Here is an 18,125-nt window from a genome sequence, read left to right as displayed (position 1 = left end):
CCAGGAATGACTCCCTCAAGTCTAGAACCATGCGTTGAGCACCTGTGGGTCTGGCATTATGATATGTGCTTTCTGTAAATCATCACTACACTCCAACGGGATAGTATTATTAATCCTTATTTTACAGAGCAGAAAATGGAGCCTCAGGGAAGTCCAGAGGCGTTTAGGTAGAGTGGGGAGAGGGGTTTTACCCGATCTGTCTGACCCCAAAGTTTGCACCCACCACTGTGCTCTCCCATGTTCCCATGGCAACCTATGGATGGACAATCATCTTTCCAGATGTTCTCAACTGCATCCCGTGACAACCTTCTCTTTGTCTACTAAGCTCTAGCTCAGTAGCTGGCTTTTATCTTTCCATTCCTTGAATAATCCAGACTCATTCCTGCCTCAGGATTTTCACACTTGCTGTGCTCTCTGCACAGAATTCTCTTCTGCATCTTTGCCTAGGGCACTCCTCACCCACCAGGTCTCACGTGTCGCCTCTCAGAGGGGCCTTCCTCACTATCGTGCCCTCCGCTCCTGCTTCATGTCACTCAACTCTGACATTCCTGTTGGACACCCTCTCATCCTACCAGCCCGTCAGCTCCTGGAGAGCAGGAACTTTGTCGACCCTCTTCACGGCTTATCCCCTACTCCTAGAGCCTGACGCACAGCAGATTCTCAGTGGGCAATTTGTTAAATGAACGAGCTCTTGTCTGATTTTGGAATTTCACAGACCCTGTGTGTTCTGAGGTTGTAACTATAAAGCCAGTGTCTTGTTCTTTAACCTCATTGCTCTGTTTATCTTTTCTAGTTAAGTGTCCTGAAGGAAGCTATTTTCAGGACGAGCAGTGTATCCCCTGCCCTGCTGGATTCTACCAAGAGCAGGCAGGTAGCCTGGCCTGCCTCCCTTGTCCCGTGGGCAGAACGACCGTTTCCGTTGGAGCTTTCAGCCAGACTCACTGTAAGTTCTAAAGGGTCCTGCTTCGAAAGAGAAACCCTACGGTGTCATGGGGACACTGCAGGACACCTCGACCTCGTCACTACTGACATTTTGAGACAGATAATTCTTCGTTTTGGAGCGCTGTCCCTTGCACGATAGGATGTTTATTTGCAGCGTCACTGCTCCTTACCTATTAGATGCCAATAGAACCACCCGTGCACACCAAGTTGTGACAACCAAACTGTCTCCAGACAATGCCAGATGTCTCCTAGATGGGGGCAAAATTGCCCACCCTTGAGAACCATTGGATACAGATCGTAATCCAAAGGGTACCACCTTTGAATGCCTGTGCTCTGTCAGGAGCTAGGCCAGACATTTTACCCGTGTCGCTTCATTCAATCCTCCCAACTCCCCTTCTAGGTAAACATTATGAGCCCAGCTTTTACGTATAAAAAGACTAAGGCTCACGGAAGAAATTTAGCTAAAGTCGCTCAGCTAGAAAGTGACATAGCTGGCCTTTGATCTCGGCATTGTCTGATTCTGAAAGTTCTGATTTTTGTAAGTCAGTGTTATCAGATTAAGAAGTGGAAGATGTTTTCCACCTATGATCATTACCACTGTGTAACTCATATTCCCTTTCTGGTCCCATGAATCTGTCAGGACTCTGTGTACCGGTGGCCTTCCTGTATGTCATGTGATTTCACTTGGCCTATTTACTTAACAGTCAACTGGGGAGTGTTGGGTTTTCCCTAGCAGGGGCCCATAACTTGCCTTGTCGCAAATCTTTTCATGTTAGTCTGAAATGGTGTCAACATGAGGCATTGCTTAAAATCAGAGTAGTGTTTAGAATTGTAAAATAATCAAAAGAGATCAAGTCACCTTCTGTGATAGAGGCAGTTTCCTTGGTCAGGAGAGCAGTGGAAATAGGGCGGTATTTCCAAGAAAGTAAATAGAGGAATTTCCTAGGCCGGAAGTCTGACATTCCTTCTGGAGGAGAAACTCTTCCCCAGGAACTCAGAGTGGTCCTTGACACCCGGGCGTCCCGCTCAGTTTGCACACGTTGGCTCCAGACACTGTGGTTTGGGATGACATGAAGTGTTGTCACACGGCCCGAGGAATCCTTTCTTAAAAGGAGTTCCCGGCAGTGCGCTGATCTTTGTCTGTGGAGCGGTGCTGCCTACATGGCAGGGAGCAGAGGGGGAGGCGGAGGCTCGCCACCCCCCAGACCCGTCTCCATCCTCACGCTCCCTCCTACTGGCACTGCGGCCTCGGCCAAGTCACCTTCCTTCTCTGAATGTCAACTTCCGGAAGTGGTGATAAAGACCAAGTACATATTTCTTATTATAAGTCACAGTAGCAAAGCCTGGGGCGGCTCGGAGGCTCGTATTACATGTCAGACACTGAGCGAGGTACTGGAATAAAATAGCGAGCAAAGCCAGATGAGGTCCCTGCCTGCTTGGGAGGGAGTCAGGCAGCTGCGAACCGTTCCCTCCCGCAGACAAACGGAAATGATAACTGCTCCCGGCTCTGAGCAGAGGCATGGGTCAAGAGGAGAGTGTGTAACTCTCGGGCATCAAGGGGTCTGCGGCTTCCCGGAGGAAATGAGGACCGGCCGGTGAAGAGTTAGCTCCTTGCAGGCTGGGGAGAAGGGTGCACCAGGAGAGGAACCGGGCGGCAGAACCTGAGTCCCAGCAAATGGTATCAGAGCAGGCGGTGCGCTCCAGGCCGACTGTGGACACACAGGAGCACGTGCAGGGTCAGATGGGCGGGGCCAGGTCACAGCGGCCTTAGGGGCCCAAAGATGAGCCCAGACTTTGTCTTTTGGTTGGGGTGGGGACACTGACAAGTCTAAAGCTGGGCGGTGTCTGGCTCCGACGTGTGACTTGGACGTCTGATCAAGGACTGGGAGCCTGGAGTCCGGCAGGGAGGGGACCCCAGAGACAGAGCACTGAGAGCTGTATCCATCTTTGGTTCCAGGTGTCACTGGCTGTCAGAAGAATGAGGCAGGCCTGCGGTGTGACCAGGACGGCCAGTACCGAGCCAGCCAGAGGGATGGGGCCAGCGGGAAGGCCTTCTGCGTGGACGGCGAGGGGCAGAGGCTGCCGTGGTCAGAGACAGAGGCCCCGCTGATGGACGCCCAGTGTCTGAGTACGTGCAGGCCGTTAAGTGAGCCACTCCTGGGGACAGGGCGTGTAATCCCAAGGGCTTTCTAGAAGGGGAGAGACATGTGAGATGCAGTTTCCCCAACCTTTCATTTCGAAAACTTTTAACCTATGTAGGAGTTGAAAGAATAGTAGGAAGAACAAATACTCGTCACCCAGATCCAAAAATTGTTATTGTTTTGCTCTTTCTCTCTCTCTCTTTTAATCATTGGAAAGTATATTTCAGACATCATGAAACCTCACCCCTAAATACTTCAGTATCATGAGAAATGAATTTAAAAATCATTCGTCTGCTGAGGTTTCCTTTCTTGTGGGCAGCTTGCCTCCGAAAAGCTGGTCAGCATTTCTCCCTCAGTGGGATGTTGGGGGAAGACCCGAGTGCCAGTCCTTCTTCCATGTTACTTGCTGGGTTACCCAGAGCAAATCGCTCAACTTCTCTGATGCTCATCACCCCAGAAGCCTCCTGCTCGCCTCCTGAGACACCGTGAGGGTCAATATTATCCTATGAAGATGCCAAACATTGAGCCCAGCTCTTCAATGAGATAATGGGTGCGAAAGAACTGACAGGAGTCCTATAATCCTAGGTGATGGGAGTGGGGCCAGAACTAGTTTAATCCCAATGGTGCCCTTTACTGGTCGTGCAGTGCTGGGCAAGTCGCTTACACTCAACAGTTTCCCCATCTGTAAAATGGGATTGTTAATGCCTTAGCGAAGCGTTAATGAATGCCAAGGATGTGTGTGTGTGTGTGTGTGTCTGTCCATGGATAAATTGCAAATCCAACGAAAATCTTTATTATTATTTGCCAGTATCCCTCCTCTTGGGCAGAAATAGCAATTGGGGAGTTAGAGCTGGAAGTGCTTTAAGAGATCAGTTAGGCAGATCTTTGTTATCCTTTACAAACGAGGGAGAGGACGTCCTCAGAGGGAAAGCAACTTGCCCAAGGACCACGGTGATTACTGGCCATTCTGGGTGCTTGCATCTTAACTCTGGCCCTCTGCATCCGTACCACTGGCTTGGCTGTGCGGATTATAATGCGCACTTTGTAAAGCATTTCCTGGCTTGTTCTGCCCTGTGTGCATCTGGAGCAGAAAGGCCAGTTTAATCAGTGGCACCAGGAACGTTTATGAGGAGCAGCTCAGCTTTGCCAACTTTGACGACGCCTCCCTGAAGTACAGGTTTATGAATAGCCTCCAGGTTGGTCCTCAGCATCTTGGCTTCTTATGCAAAGCTTGGAGCTTAGATTTCCCTTTCTGGATATGCAGGAGGATTTCCCTGTTAAGAAGCTGGGCCCCCACTGGGATGGCAACACGCTGTCTCAGAATCCTTTCAACTTGACTTTGAGATCTTTCTCTTTGGGCGTGGAATTGAAGTCTCATTGTAGAGGTTTTTGTCCCCTAGAAAAGGCGAAGTGCGTAGAGGTCAGCTGTATAATTCCCGGAACAGGTATCCACCAGCGAGGGCGGTGCCCCTTCCGCATCCCGACACCACCTCCCTTTGCCCGACCTGGGTCCTCAGACACGTGGATCACTGCTGTAGCCTCCTAATTCATCTCTCTGCTCCAGCCTTGCCTCCATCCAATGACTTTCCCACGGTGCTTCAGAGCAGTTAAGAGGCAATTCTACTTATACAATTCCCCTTAAAACTCTTCGGTGGCTCTGTGGTGCTCCAGGATACAGTAAAATTGCACCACCTCAGCACCCTCTCTGGACTCTAGCCTCATTAGACCACATGTTCCTTTGGGGCTAGACCTGTATCTTTCTTTTTGTTCTATTCAAGAGTAGCTGGCGCTTGTCGACACAATGAATGAATGGCTCTAATTATCTGGGCTTCTTCGGAACTATTTCCTAAAGGTCATCAGGGAAAGGGATTCTCCCACCACCTGAATTCCTGCAGCCAGTCTGACAAGCCCCGACACCGAGGCGGGGTGTCCTTGCAGGGGGCAGAGGGACCCAGCGTTTCCTGAGTTGTTGCCGGGTACAGGGTACTCCATGCTGCTCTGTTTATTCCTCACACCAGGCAGCTGAGACTCTCAGAGGTTGAGACATGCCCGGGACACAGAGCTGGTGAGGGCGGTGGCATCAGGACTGGCTGACTCCAGAGCTAGTGCTCCTTCCCCACTGCCAGCTGCCTCCTCACCTTTTATCTCTCTGCTGCAACTTCAGCGTGGCCCCCTTGATCTTTTTGACACTGCCTGTGGTAAACCCTTTGTTTAGACCTTGGCCAGTGGAAATATTTCAAGCTCATCTTCCCTTTAACTCTAGATCCAGTTTTCTAGTTCTGCCCTTTGTTGGTCCACACCGAAGACTTCATACTCCATGTCAAGTGCTCAAACAGAGGAATACGCCTACCATTGGAATTACACCATCTTCATAATGTTCTGCCCTGGTTTCCTGGTGTTGTAATGATTTTAGCAGTCATCCATCCATCCTTCCATCCATCCATCCATCCATCCATCCATCCATCCATCCACCCATCCATCCATCCAATAAGTAGAAAACTAGTATATATCTGTCACTATCCTAGCTGGCGGGTGTTCAAATATCATCAGAACATTATCCTTGTCTTGGAAAGAGACAGGCACATAAATAGCCACAGTACACTGTGCGGAATCATGATCAAACAGGGTGATGTGCTCTGATGCTGACCCTTTATACTTTCCCCAAAACATTTGTAAATATCTGTTATGTATGTAAATTTGTAAATATCTGTAAGACATGTGGCAGATTACACCAACAGAATGTATAAATCTGCACGCTAACTTAATATTCCATGGAATCATTGGTAGCTCAGTTCATAAATTGTTTCTGTTCTGTTTGTCAATGAGCTTCTTCACAGAACTCTGAAATGTCAGGACCTCCATCACCAAGGTGTCCCTTATGTGAAAACCAGCAGATTCTCTAACTGAAGTGCTAAACTTACAGCATTTATGGCTCCTGAGAAGATTTTAATTGGAAACTGAAAAATGTTTCAAATTTTATTTAGTCTCCTGCAATGCTGTAAGCTGCTGGTCCATACCAACCAAGCCTTAGGGACACTGGCTGCGTATAACGTGGTGTTTGCTGGACTGGAGCATCTGGCCCCTATAAATAAGACAACAAGGAGTATAAAAAATAAAAAAGAGAGGAGGAGGTGAGAGCGGAGGGACTGAGTATGGGCTGAGCACATGAACTTGGCAACTTCAATGATCAATGAAGGACCACTTTGTAAAATTAGAAATTGTTTTTTAACATCTTTATTGGAGTATAATTGCTTTACAATGTTGTGTTAGTTTCTGCTGTATCACAAAGTGAATCAGTTATACGTATACATATATCCCCATATCTCCTCCCTCTTGTGTCTCCCTCCCACCCTCCCTATCCCACCCCTCTAGGTGGTCACAAAGCACTGAGCTGATCTCCCTGTGCTATGTGGCTGCTTCCCACTAGCTATCTATTTTACATTTGGTAGTATATATATGTCCATGCCACTCTCTCACTTCATCCCAGCTTAACGTTCCCCCTCCCCATGTCCTCAAGTCCATTCCCTACATCTGCGTCTTTATTCCTGTCCTGCCCCTAGGTTCTCCAGAACCTTTTTTTTTTTTTTAGATTCCATATATATGTGTTAACATATGGTATTTGTTTTTCTCTTTCTAACTTACTTCACTCTGTATGACAGACTCTAGGTCCATCCACCTCACTACAAATTACTCAATTTCATTTCTTTTTATGGCTGAGTAATATTCCATTGTATATATGTGCTACATCTTCTTTATCCATTCATCTGTTGATGGACACTTAGGTTGCTTCCATGTCCTGGCTGTTGTAAATAGTGCTGCAATGAACATTGTGGTACATGACTCTTTTTGATTTATGGTTTTCTCAGGGTATATGCCCAGTACTGGGATTGCTGGTTCATATGGTAATTCTGTTTTTAGTTTTTTAAGGAACCTCCATACTGTTCTCCATAGTGGCTGTACCAATTTACATTCCCACCAACAGTGCAAGAGGGTTCCCTTTCTCCACACCCTCTCCAGCATTTATTGTTTGTAGATTTTTTGATGATGGCCATTCTGACCGGTGTGAGGTGATACCTCACTGTAGTTTTGATTTGCATTTCTCTAACGATTAGTGATGTTGAGCATCCTTTCATGTGTTTGTTGGCAATCTGTACATCTTCTTTGGAGAAATGTCTATTTAGGTCTTCTGCCCATTTTTGGATTGGGTTGTTTGTTTTTTTGATATTGAGCTGCATGAGCTGCTTGTATATTTTGGAGATTAATCCTTTGTCAGTTGCTTTGTTTGCAAGTATTTTCTCCCATTCTGAGGGTTGTCTTTTCATCTTGTTTATGGTTTCTTTTGCTGTGCAAAAGGTTTTACGTTTCATTAGGTCCCATTTGTTTATTTTTGTTTTTATTTCCATTCCTCTAGGAGGTGGGTCAAAAAGGATCTTGCTGTGATTTATGTCATAGAGTGTTCTGCCTATGTTTTCCTCTAAGACTTTTATAGTGTCTGGCCTTACATTTAGGTGTTTAATCCATTTTGAGTTTATTTTTGTGTATGGTGTTAAGGAGTGTTCTAATTTCATTCTTTTACATGTAGCTGTCCAGTTTTCCCAGCACCACTTATGGAAGAGGCTGTCTTTTCTCCACTGTATATTCTTACCTCCTTTATCAAAGATAAGGTGACCATATGTGTGTGGGTTTATCTCTGGGCTTTCTATCCTGTTCCATTGATCTATATTTCTGTTTTTGTGCCAGTACCATACTGTCTTGATTACTGTAGCTTTGTAGTATAGTCTGACGTCAGGGAGCCTGATTCTTCCAGCTCCATTTTTCTTTCTCAAGATTGATTTGGCTGTTTGGGGTCTTTTGTGTTTCCATACAAATTGTGAAATGTTTTGTTCTAGTTCTGTGAAAAATGCCATTGGTAGTTTGATAGGGGTTGCATTGAATCTGTAGATTGCTTTGGGTAGTATAGTCATTTTCATAATGTTGATTCTTCCAATCCAAGAACATGGTATATCTCTCCATCTGTTTGTATCATCTTTAATTTCTTTCATCAGTGTCTTATAGTTTTCTGCAAACAGGTCTTCTGTCTCCTTAGGTAGGTTTATTCCTAGGTATTTTATTCTTTTTGTTGTAATGGTAAATGGGAGTGTTTCCTTAACTTCTCTTTCAGATTTTTCATCATTAGTGTGTAGGAATGCAAGAGATTTCTGTGCATTAAGTTTGTATCCTGCTACTTTGCCAAATTCATTGATTAGCTCTAGTAGTTTTCTGGTAGCATCTTTAGGATTCTCTATGTATAGTATCATGTCATCTGCAAACAGTGACAGTTTTACTTCTTCTTTTCCAATTTGTATTCCTTTTATTTCTTTTTCTTCTCTGATTGCTGTGGCTAAAACTTCCAAAACTATGTTGAATAATAGCAGTGAGAGTGGGCAACCTTGTCTTATTCCTGATCTTTGTGGAAATGGTTTCAGTTTTTCACCGTTGAGAACGATGTGGGCTGTGGGTTTGTCATATATGGCCTTTATTATGTTGAGGTAAGCTCCTTCTATGCCTACTTTCTGGATGTTTTTTATCATAAATGGGTGTTGAATTTTGTCGAAAGCTTTTTCTGCATCTATTGAGATGATCATATGGTTTTTCTCCTTCAGTTTGTTAATATGGTTTATCACATTGATTGATTTGCATATATTGAAGAATCCTTGCATTCCTGGGATAAACCCCACTTGATCATGGTGTATGATCCTTTTAATGTGCTGTTGGATTCTGTTTGCTAGTATTTTGTTGAGGATTTTTGCATCTATGCTCATCAGTGATATTGGCCTATAGTTTTCTTTTTTTGTGACATCTTTGTCTGGTTTTGGTATCAGGGTGATGGTGGCCTCGTAGAATGAGTTTGGGACTGTTCCTCCCTCTGCTATATTTTGGAAGAGTTTGAGAAGGATAGGTGTTAGCTCTTCTCTAAATGTTTGATAGAATTCTCCTGTGAAGTGATCTGGTCCTGGGCTTTTGTTTGTTTGAAGATTTTTAATCACAGTTTCATTTTAAGTGCTTGTGATTGGTTGGTTCATATTTTCTATTTCTTCCTGGTTCAGTCTTGGAAGGTTGTGCTTTTCTAAGAATTTGTCCATTTCTTCCAGGTTGTCCATTTTATTGGCATATAGTTGCTTGTAGTAAACTCTCATGATTCTTTGTATTTCTGCAGTGTCAGTTGTTACTTCTCTTTTTTCATTTCTAATTCTGTTGATTTGAGTTCTTCTCCCTTTTTTTCTTGATGAGTCTGGCTAATGGTTTATCAATTTTGTTTATCTTCTCAAAGAACCAGCTTTTAGTTTTATTGACCTTTGCGATCATTTCCTTCATTTCTTTTTCATTTATTTCTGCTCTTATCTTTATGATTTCTTTCCTTCTGCTAACTTGGGGTTTTTTTTTGTTCTTCTTTTTGTAATTGCTTTAGGTTTAAAGTTAGGTTGTCTGTTTGAGATTTTTCTTGTTTCTTGAGGTAGGATTGTATTGCTATAAACTTCCCTCTTAGAACTGCTTTTGCTGCATCCCATAGATTTTGGGTTGTCGTGTTTTCATTGTCATTTGTTTCTAGGTATTTTTTGAAATCCTCTTTGATTTCTTTAGTGATCTCTTGGTTATTTAGTAGTGTATTGTTTAGCCTCCATGTGTTTGTATTTTTTACAGTTTTTTTCCTGTAATTGATGTCTAGTCTCATAGAGTTGTGGTCAGAAAAGATACTTGATATGATTTCAATTTTCTTAAATTTACCAAGGCTTGATTTGTGACCCAAGATATGATCTATCCTGGTGAATGTTCCCTGAGCACTTGAGAAGAAGGTGTATTCTGTTGTTTTTGGATCAAATGTCCTATAAATATCAGTTAAGTCCATCGTGTTTAATGTGTCATTTAAAGCTTGTGTTTCCTTATTTATTTTCATTTTGGATGATCCGTCCATTGGTGAAAGTGGGGTGTTAAAGTCCTTTACTGTTATTGTGTTACTGTCGATTTCCCATTTTATGACTGTTGGCATTTGCCTTATGTATTGAGGTGCTCCTATGTTGGGTGCATAAATATTTACAATTCTTATATCTTCTTCTTGGATTGATCCCGTGATCATTATGTAGTGTCCTTCTTTGTCTCTTGTAACAGTCTTTATTTTAAAGTCTATTTTATCTGATATGAGTATTGCTACTCCAGCTTTCTTTTGATTTCCATTTGCATGGAATATCTTTTTCCATCCCCTCACTTTAAGTCCGTATTCATCCTGAGGTCTGAAGTGAGTCTCTTGTAGACAGCATATATATGGGTCTTGTTTTTGTATCCATTCAGCCAGTTTATGACTTTTGGTTGGAGCATTTTATCCATTTACATATAAGGTAATTATCGATATGTATATTCCTATTACCATTTTCTTAATTGTTTTGGGTTTGCTTTTGTACATCTTTTCCTTCTCTTGTGTGTCCTGCCTAGAGAAGTTCCTTTAGCATTTGTTGTAAAGCTGGCATGGTGGTGCTGAATTCTCTTAGCTTTTGCTTGTCTGTAAAGGTTTTAATTTCTCTATTGAATCTGAATGAGATCCTTGCCGGGTAGAGTAATCTTGGTTGTAGGTTTTCCCCTTTCATCAGTTTAAATGTGTCCTGCCACTCCCTTCTGGCTTGCAGAGTTTTTGATGAAAGATCAGCTGTTAACCTTATGGGGATTCCCTTGTATGTTATTTGTTGCTTTTCCCTTGCTGCTTTTAATATTTTTCTTTGTATTTAATTTTTGATAGGTTGTTTAATATGTGTCTGGGAGTGTTTCTCCTTGGATTTATCCTGTATGGGACTCTGTGTGCTTCCTCGACTTGATTGACGATTTCCTTTCCCATTTTAAGGACGTTTTCAACTATAATCTCTTCAGATATTTCTCAGTCCCTTTCTTTTTCTCTTCTTCTTCTGGGACCCCTATAGTTTGAATGTTGGTGCGTTTAATGTTGTCCCAGAGGTCTCTGAGGCTGTCCTCAATTCTTTTCATTCTTTTTTCTTTATTCTGCTCTGCAGTAGTTATTTCCATGTTTTTATCTTCCAGGTCACTTATCCATTCTTCTGCCTCAGTTATTCTGCTATTGATTCCTTCTAGAGAATTTTTAATTTCATTTATTGTGTTGTTCATCATTGTTTGTTTGCTCTGTAGTTCTTCTAGGTCCTTGTTAAACATTTCTTGTATTTTCTCCATTCTATTTCCAAGATTTTGGATCATCTTTACTATCATTACTCTGAATTCTTTTTCAGGTAGACTGCCTATTTCCTCTTCATTTGTTTGGTCTAGTTGTTTTTTACCTTGCTCCCTCATCTGCTGTGTATTTCTCTGTCTTCTCATTTTGCTAAACTTACTGTGTTTGGGGTCTCCTTTTCGCAGGCTACAGGTTCGTAGTTCCCGTTGTTTTTGGTGTCTGCCCCCAGTGAGTGAGGTTGGTTCAGTGGGTTGTGTAGGCTTCCTGGTGGAGAGGACTGGTGCCTGTGTTCTGGTGGATGAGGCTGCATCTTGTCTTTCTGGTGGGCAGGACTGCCTCCGGTGGTGTGTTTTGGGGTGTCTGTGAACTTAGTATGATTTTAGGCGGCCTCTCTGCTAATAGGTGGGGTTGTGTTCCTATATTGCTAGGTGTTTGGCATGGGATGTCCAGCACGGTAGCTTGCTGGTTGTTGAGTGGAGCTGGGTCTTAGCATTGTGATGGAGATCTCTGGGAGAGCTCTCGCCGATTGATATTATGTGGGTCTGGGAGGTCTCTGGTGGTCCAATGTCCTGAACTTGGCTCTCCCACCTCAGAGGCTCAGGCCTGAAACCTGGCTGGAGCACCAAGACCCTGTCAGCCACACGGCTCAGAAGAAAATGGAGAAAAAAAGGACAGAAAAATATAATGAAATAAAGTTATTGAAATAAAAATATAATAAAATTTTTTTTTAAGTAATAAAAAAAAGAGAGCAACAAAACCAATAAGCAAATCCACAATGATAACAAGCACTAAGAACTATACTGAGATAAACATAAAAATCAGAAACTAATCAGTTGCATACAGCAAACCCCAAGTCTACAGTTGTTCTCAAAGTCCACCGCCTCAATTTTGGGATGATTTGTTGTCTATTCAGGTATTCCACAGTTGCAGGGTACATCGAGTTGATTGTGGAGATTTAATCCGCTGCTCCTGAGGCTGCTGGGAGAAATTTCCCTTTCTCTTCTTTGTTCGCACAGCTCCTGGGGTTCAGCTTTGGATTTGGCCCCGCCTCTGCATGTAGGTTGCCTGAGGGCGTCTGTTCTTTACTCAGACAGGATAGGGTTAAAGGAGCGGCTGATTAGGGGGCTCTGACTCACTCAGGCCGGGGGGAGGGAGGGGTACGGAATGTGGGGTGAGCCTGCGGTGGCAGAGGACGGCGTGACGTTGCACCTGCGGTGGCAGAGGACGGCATGACGTTGCACCAGCCTGAGGCGTGCCATGTGTTCTCCTGCAGAAGTTGTCCCTGGATCACAGGACCCTGGCAGTGGCGGGCTGCACAGGCTCCCGGGAGGGGCGGTGTGGAGAGTGACCTGTGCTCGCACACAGGCTTCTTGGTGGCGGCAGCAGCAGCCTTAGCGTCTCATGTCCGTCTCTGGTGTCCGCACTGATAGCCGCGGCTCGAGTCTGTCTCTGGAGCTCGTTTAGGCCATGCTCTGAATCCCTTCTCCTCGCGCACCCCGAAACAATGGTCTCTTGCCTCTTAGGCAGGTCCAGACTTTTTCCCGGACTCCTTCCCGGCTAGCTGTGACGCACTAGCCCCCTTCAGGCTGTGTTCACGCAGCCAACCCCAGTCCTCTCCCTGGGGTCTGGTCTCCAAAGCCCAACCTCAGCTCCCAGCCCCCGCCCGCCCTGGCGCATGAGCAGACAAGCCTCTCGGGTTGGTGAGTGCTGGTCGGCACCGATCCTCTGAGCGGGACTCTCTCTGCTTTGCCCTCTGCACCCTTGTTGCTGCGCTCTCCTCCGTGGCTCTGAAGCTTCCCCCCTGCTCACCCCCCGTCTCCGCCAGTGAAGGGGCTTCCTACTGTGTGGAAACTTTTCCTCCTTCACAGCTCCCTCCCAGAGGGGCAGGTCCCATCCCTATTCTTTTTTCTCTGTTTTTCCTTTTTTCTTTTGCCCTACCCAGGTGCGTGGGGAGTTTCTTGCCTTTTGGGAGGTCTGAGGTCTTCTGCCAGCGTTCAATAGGTGTTTGGTAGGAGTTGTTCCACATGTAGATTTATTTTTGATGTATTTGTGGGGAGGAAGGTGATCTCCACGTCTTACTCCTCTGCCATCTTGAAGGTCCTCTCAAAATTAGAATTTTTTATATCAAGATTTTTGAAGGCTTAATGCATGCCATTTCTATTATATTAATACTTCCCTCTCCCATTCCCACTCCAAAGGTAATAAACTTTTTTTCTGCACTTATTATGCAAACTGAGAATATATTGCTTTGGATGGCTTTGAATTTATTGACGTGATGAAAACCAACTCAGACATGGTCTCTTTTATAAAGCAGTGGATGTGTGTGAGAATGAGGGCCTACATACATGTTTATAATCATGTCTGCAAAAAACTAGTACTCATGCACTTCAGGGTTTCTTTTTGATAGTTACCTGTAAAATATTGACACTCTTGGGCATTTTGGCTTGTCAGATAAGTCTCATTCCTTGAGAGTTAAATGCAGTGCTTTTTGCTTGGTGAAAAGTGAGTTCCAAGTCTCATAGCCTTGAGAAATTTTATTTCTTTCTCCTCTCTTATCTAGTTCCAAGAGCATGTGACTGTGTCATTCCTACAGATAGGAGCTCAGGTGTGTTGATGGTACCTGGGAAAACAGATGCTAACATATCATTTAAACAAATGCTATCATAAAAATATCTGAGCCTAATGACACATTTTCAAACTTACGTGAACTCATGTGCACATGTTTTGTCTTTTAAAAATAACTTACTTCTTTACAGAAAGAGGACAAGTTGTTTTAAAATAAATATGAGATATCATTATAAATAAAACGTTTTATTTATAGAATTATACATAAAATAATTATGAGATATCATTAGCATTCAAAGATAAGGACAAGGAAATATAAATTTAGATAGAAAATCAATATCAATGTGAAAATGGGAGTTGTGAGGACTAATACAATATTAAATTATTCTTCTTACTTCCTGACAATGAGGTGGAAAAAGGAGACATGGCAAGTTATAGCTCTCAGTATTAGCCATGAGGCAGCATTCTGGAACTACCCTTAAAAGGGAATTTCTCTTTTTGGAACACCTGTGTGACCAAGGGCTGTGAGTGGGAAGTGATTTCTTGACCTAAAACTCTTTTTGGCTTCTCTGCAGAGGCCCCAGACCCCTCAGAGTGAAATTTCACAGATTTGCTTTCCTTTCAGTGATGAGGAAATTTGAGAAGCTCCCAGAATCTAAGGTGATCTTCGATGCCGATGTTGCTGTGATGGTCAAGTCCGAAGTTCCCGGTTCTGAGTCCTCACTGACGCAGTGCTTGGCAGGTGAGGGGCCGGGCACCTGGGTGGTGCCATACAAATATGCTGTGCTGATCTTGCAAGACACATCAAGTACAACCCTTGAAATGATCATCAAATATACGTTATAAAAAATACTTTGTAAATCACTTGATTCTCAAAATGTGCATCCAACTCATAATTTCAGTTAGGAGTTTATAGTGCATCCACCACCTGCCAAGAACGAGGCTCTGCCAGATGTTAGGGAGCAGAATTGAAGGGCATTCGTTCCTTGTAGAGCATTTTGTCCAGATCAGGAGCTGTATCTGTTTATTTCAGCGGTCAGGCCAGAGATGGGTAATAACAACTACCACTTACTGAGTATTCACCTTTACGAGCATTAGCTCATAATCCTCCAATCCTCCATGAATAGTCATCGTGACCCACGTTACTGTGTGTGTGTGTTTGGGGGGCAGGGAGTAGGGGTGTGTGTCCGTCTGTCCTCAGCATCTCCTGAGGGGCTGGCGGGTGACTGTCCCCTGGTGCTTGCAGGCTGTGCGCTAGATGAAGCCTGCAGCTTCCTCACGGTGTCTACGGCGGGATCGGACGTCTCCTGCGATTTCTATGCTTGGGCAAGTGACCACATCGCCTGCACAACTTCTGGTCGGGTGAGTCGTGGCAGCTGCATGGTGGGTCTGTCTCTTGTCCTACATCAGGCATGCCCTGACTGAATTGACACCACTTTGATCAGGTGATGGAATGAGATTGTCAATAGCTGATCCCACGTTACCTCCATTTCTTCAAAACGATGGGACTTTGGGAAACTGAAACTGCAGAGGACCAGTGATGGCTCAGGAGGAAGTTAACTTAGGGACTGTTTATCTGAGCAGCATCATTTCCGGACAGATCCATCAGAAGAGGATTTCCGTGATGAGCCCCCTCCTTCTGTCCCCCACCCGCTTATCTCATTGGGTAGCTTGGGCCACTGGACGCGCCAGGACATTGTCCAGAGCCCAAAATACCATCTGTCTCTCTGAGCCCCAGACCCCAGCATTCCTTCCCATTGTAGAAGTAAAACATGATTATGGCTTAAAACGGAAAAGAAAGTTAAATATTAGTTAGAACCACACGAAATTGCTGTTTCAGTAAGTCAAAGCTGGTCGGGTATCAGCAATTTCATTGTTACCATGAATTAGGACAGAAAGGTATGCAGTGAAAAGCAATTCTCCTAACTTCCTAACTCTTAGCCACATGCAAATCTCCATTTTTACTCCTCCATTCCTTATGGATCCTTCCAGAACATTTCTATGTGTTTATAAGTGTTTATTACATAAAAACATTTTTGTTTACATGCTAATATTTTACAATACATATTCTTTTCTACCTTGATTTTCTTACATAATATTTATCTTTCTGTATCTAAAAAATGAGCCTTGTTCTTTTTAATGGCAACATACCAATCCATTCTTTGCATGGACCTCATTTATCTCACATTTAAGGGCATATAGATTTGTTAGCAGTTTTTTTTTAAAATACATTTATTTATTTTATTTATTTATTTTTGGCTGCGTTGGATCTTCGTTGCTGCGTGCGGGCTTTCTCTAGTTGTGGTGAGCGGGGGCCACTCTTAGTTGCGGTGCGCGGGCTTCTAATTGCGGTGGCTTCTCTTGTTGCGGAGCACGGGCTCTAGGCGTGCGGGTTTCAGTAGTTGTAGCATGAGGGCTCAGTAGTTGTGGCTCACGGGGTCTAGAGCGCAGGCTCAGTAGTTGTGGCGCACAGGCTTAGTTGCTCCTCGGCGTGTGGGATCTTCCCGGACCAGGGCTCGAACCTGTGTCCCCTGCATTGGCAGGCGGATTCTTAACCACTGTACCACCAGGGAAGTCCCCTGTTAGCAGTTTTGCATCAGCACCAGGTACCAGTGCTTGTGTGCAAGTGCATATTCATAAGTGACAGCCCAGAAACAGCATGGAAGGTGGACCCCTGAATTTTAGGACTCAAGCTGGGGCCTGGAGCTGTAGGATCTTGAGGAGAGCAGAGAGCTGTCTTGGATTGAATCTCAACCCTGTCATTTTGGGGCTGTTTACCAGGTGCAGGTTCCTTAACCTCTGTCTCCTCATCGGTAGGATGGAGTCTGGTGAGGATCTGAGAGACTAACTCCGTACACACAGTAGATCGTTGAGGACACGTTCACTTCTTTGAGTTTAAAGCATTTTGAGGAGGATGACCGCGCCTTTATTTGTTTTCGCTATCATGATTCAGACCTGCCTTAAGATATATCAGGGGGAAAAGGGGGTGGGGTGGGGGAGGGAGGATGGGCTAGTAGGCTGGTGACGCTCAGCAGGAACTCACCACCTTAACCCATTAAGGTCAGGACTGAGCCGTGCTCTCAGTGTCGCCTCTCCTGCCCTGGGACAGGGCAGACAAGCTGGGCTTACTTGTTATCAGGGTCCAGGAGCTGCTCCTGCATCTTGGCTGGTCCACAGTGAGTGATTCTGCTAATAATGGGACACCTCTGTCCAGACTTCCGTCAGGTCCTTTGTGGTCTGAGGGTCACAGCTGTCAGTGACAGTGGTTCCCTAGGCGACTGTCAAGTCCTTGGGAATCCCTGATTTAAAGAACGTCTACTACTTGTGTTTCCCTAAGGGATCAGAACCAGCTTATAGAATTAATAATAACAGAAAGAGCTGACACTTGTTGAGTGCTTACTAAGCACCTGGCACTTCTGTGAGTAAACGTCTTAGATTATTGATCATCTGATCCTCTGCTGACAGCTGCTTGCTCAGTAAGTGTGGCTTTTAGTCTACAAGATATACAACATTTCATTTTATTAAAAAAGGCAAAAAAAGAACTAACTCTAACTTCAGCCCCTCAGCCCATGAGAGACACTGTCTTACAGGGAGAGTAGTTAGAAGGCGGCTCTGGAGCCAGCTTGCCTGGGTTCAAGTCCCAGCCCTGCTACTTGCTTGCTGCTCTTTTGCACCTTGGTTCCTCAGAGCCCCCATAAATATGGGGTAATAACAGCACCCGCCTCACAGGACTGTTGTGAAGTCATACATGGGAAAGCTCACAGGACAGTTTCTGCTGCAGAGGAAATGCTCGATGACCTTTGTCCTAGTCGTCACCATGGTTGTTAGTGTGTTATCCACACATCAGGTCGACAGGGATTCCATCTCAACCATTAGTAAGGCTCCTCTCCAGGGCCGGGGCCCTGCAGTGCCTTTGACCATGAGGGATCGGTCCACCCAGCCCAGAGCTGAGGCCACGGTCCCAGGAGCTGACTTCAGGCCCCTTGGCGCCACTGGGTCTGGGCCAGGCTCTGGGTGGGGAAGGGACTCTTGCTGAGGCAGGAGCCCCGTGCTTTGGGTTACCTCCGCCCCCTCCCTCAGTGCCCGCCGCCACGCAGCAGAGCCTGACTGCAGATGGGACCAGGGCTCCTGTAATCTGGGACCCAAGACTCAGGTCCTTCTCAGTCTGCAGGAATCTTGCCTCCTCAAAGGCTCTTCTTCCCTCCTCAGACCATCATCCGTTCAGTGAGTTCGGGTTTTTTTTCTAAAAAGCAAGGAGAGCTGTTGTC

General features: G+C 44.9%; 1 protein-coding gene across 1 annotated transcript in view; it reads left to right on the top strand.

Annotated features, from left to right (window-relative positions):
* TG (thyroglobulin) overlaps positions 1–18,125 on the top strand; it is a 247,226-nt gene that overhangs the window by 49,033 nt on the left and 180,068 nt on the right. The window contains exons 21-24 of the mRNA XM_082363748.1: positions 794–943; positions 2,900–3,070; positions 14,483–14,599; positions 15,104–15,219. Coding sequence (XP_082219874.1) covers positions 794–943; positions 2,900–3,070; positions 14,483–14,599; positions 15,104–15,219 — 554 coding nt within the window. The remainder of the gene's footprint in view (positions 1–793; positions 944–2,899; positions 3,071–14,482; positions 14,600–15,103; positions 15,220–18,125) is intronic.

Source organism: Balaenoptera borealis (assembly GCF_965194805.1).
Source record: "Balaenoptera borealis genome assembly, chromosome: 17".
NCBI classification, from domain to species: Eukaryota; Metazoa; Chordata; class Mammalia; order Artiodactyla; family Balaenopteridae; genus Balaenoptera; species Balaenoptera borealis.
Note: the sequence above shows the minus strand (reverse complement) of the source record. Positions and strands in the feature narration are given on the sequence as shown.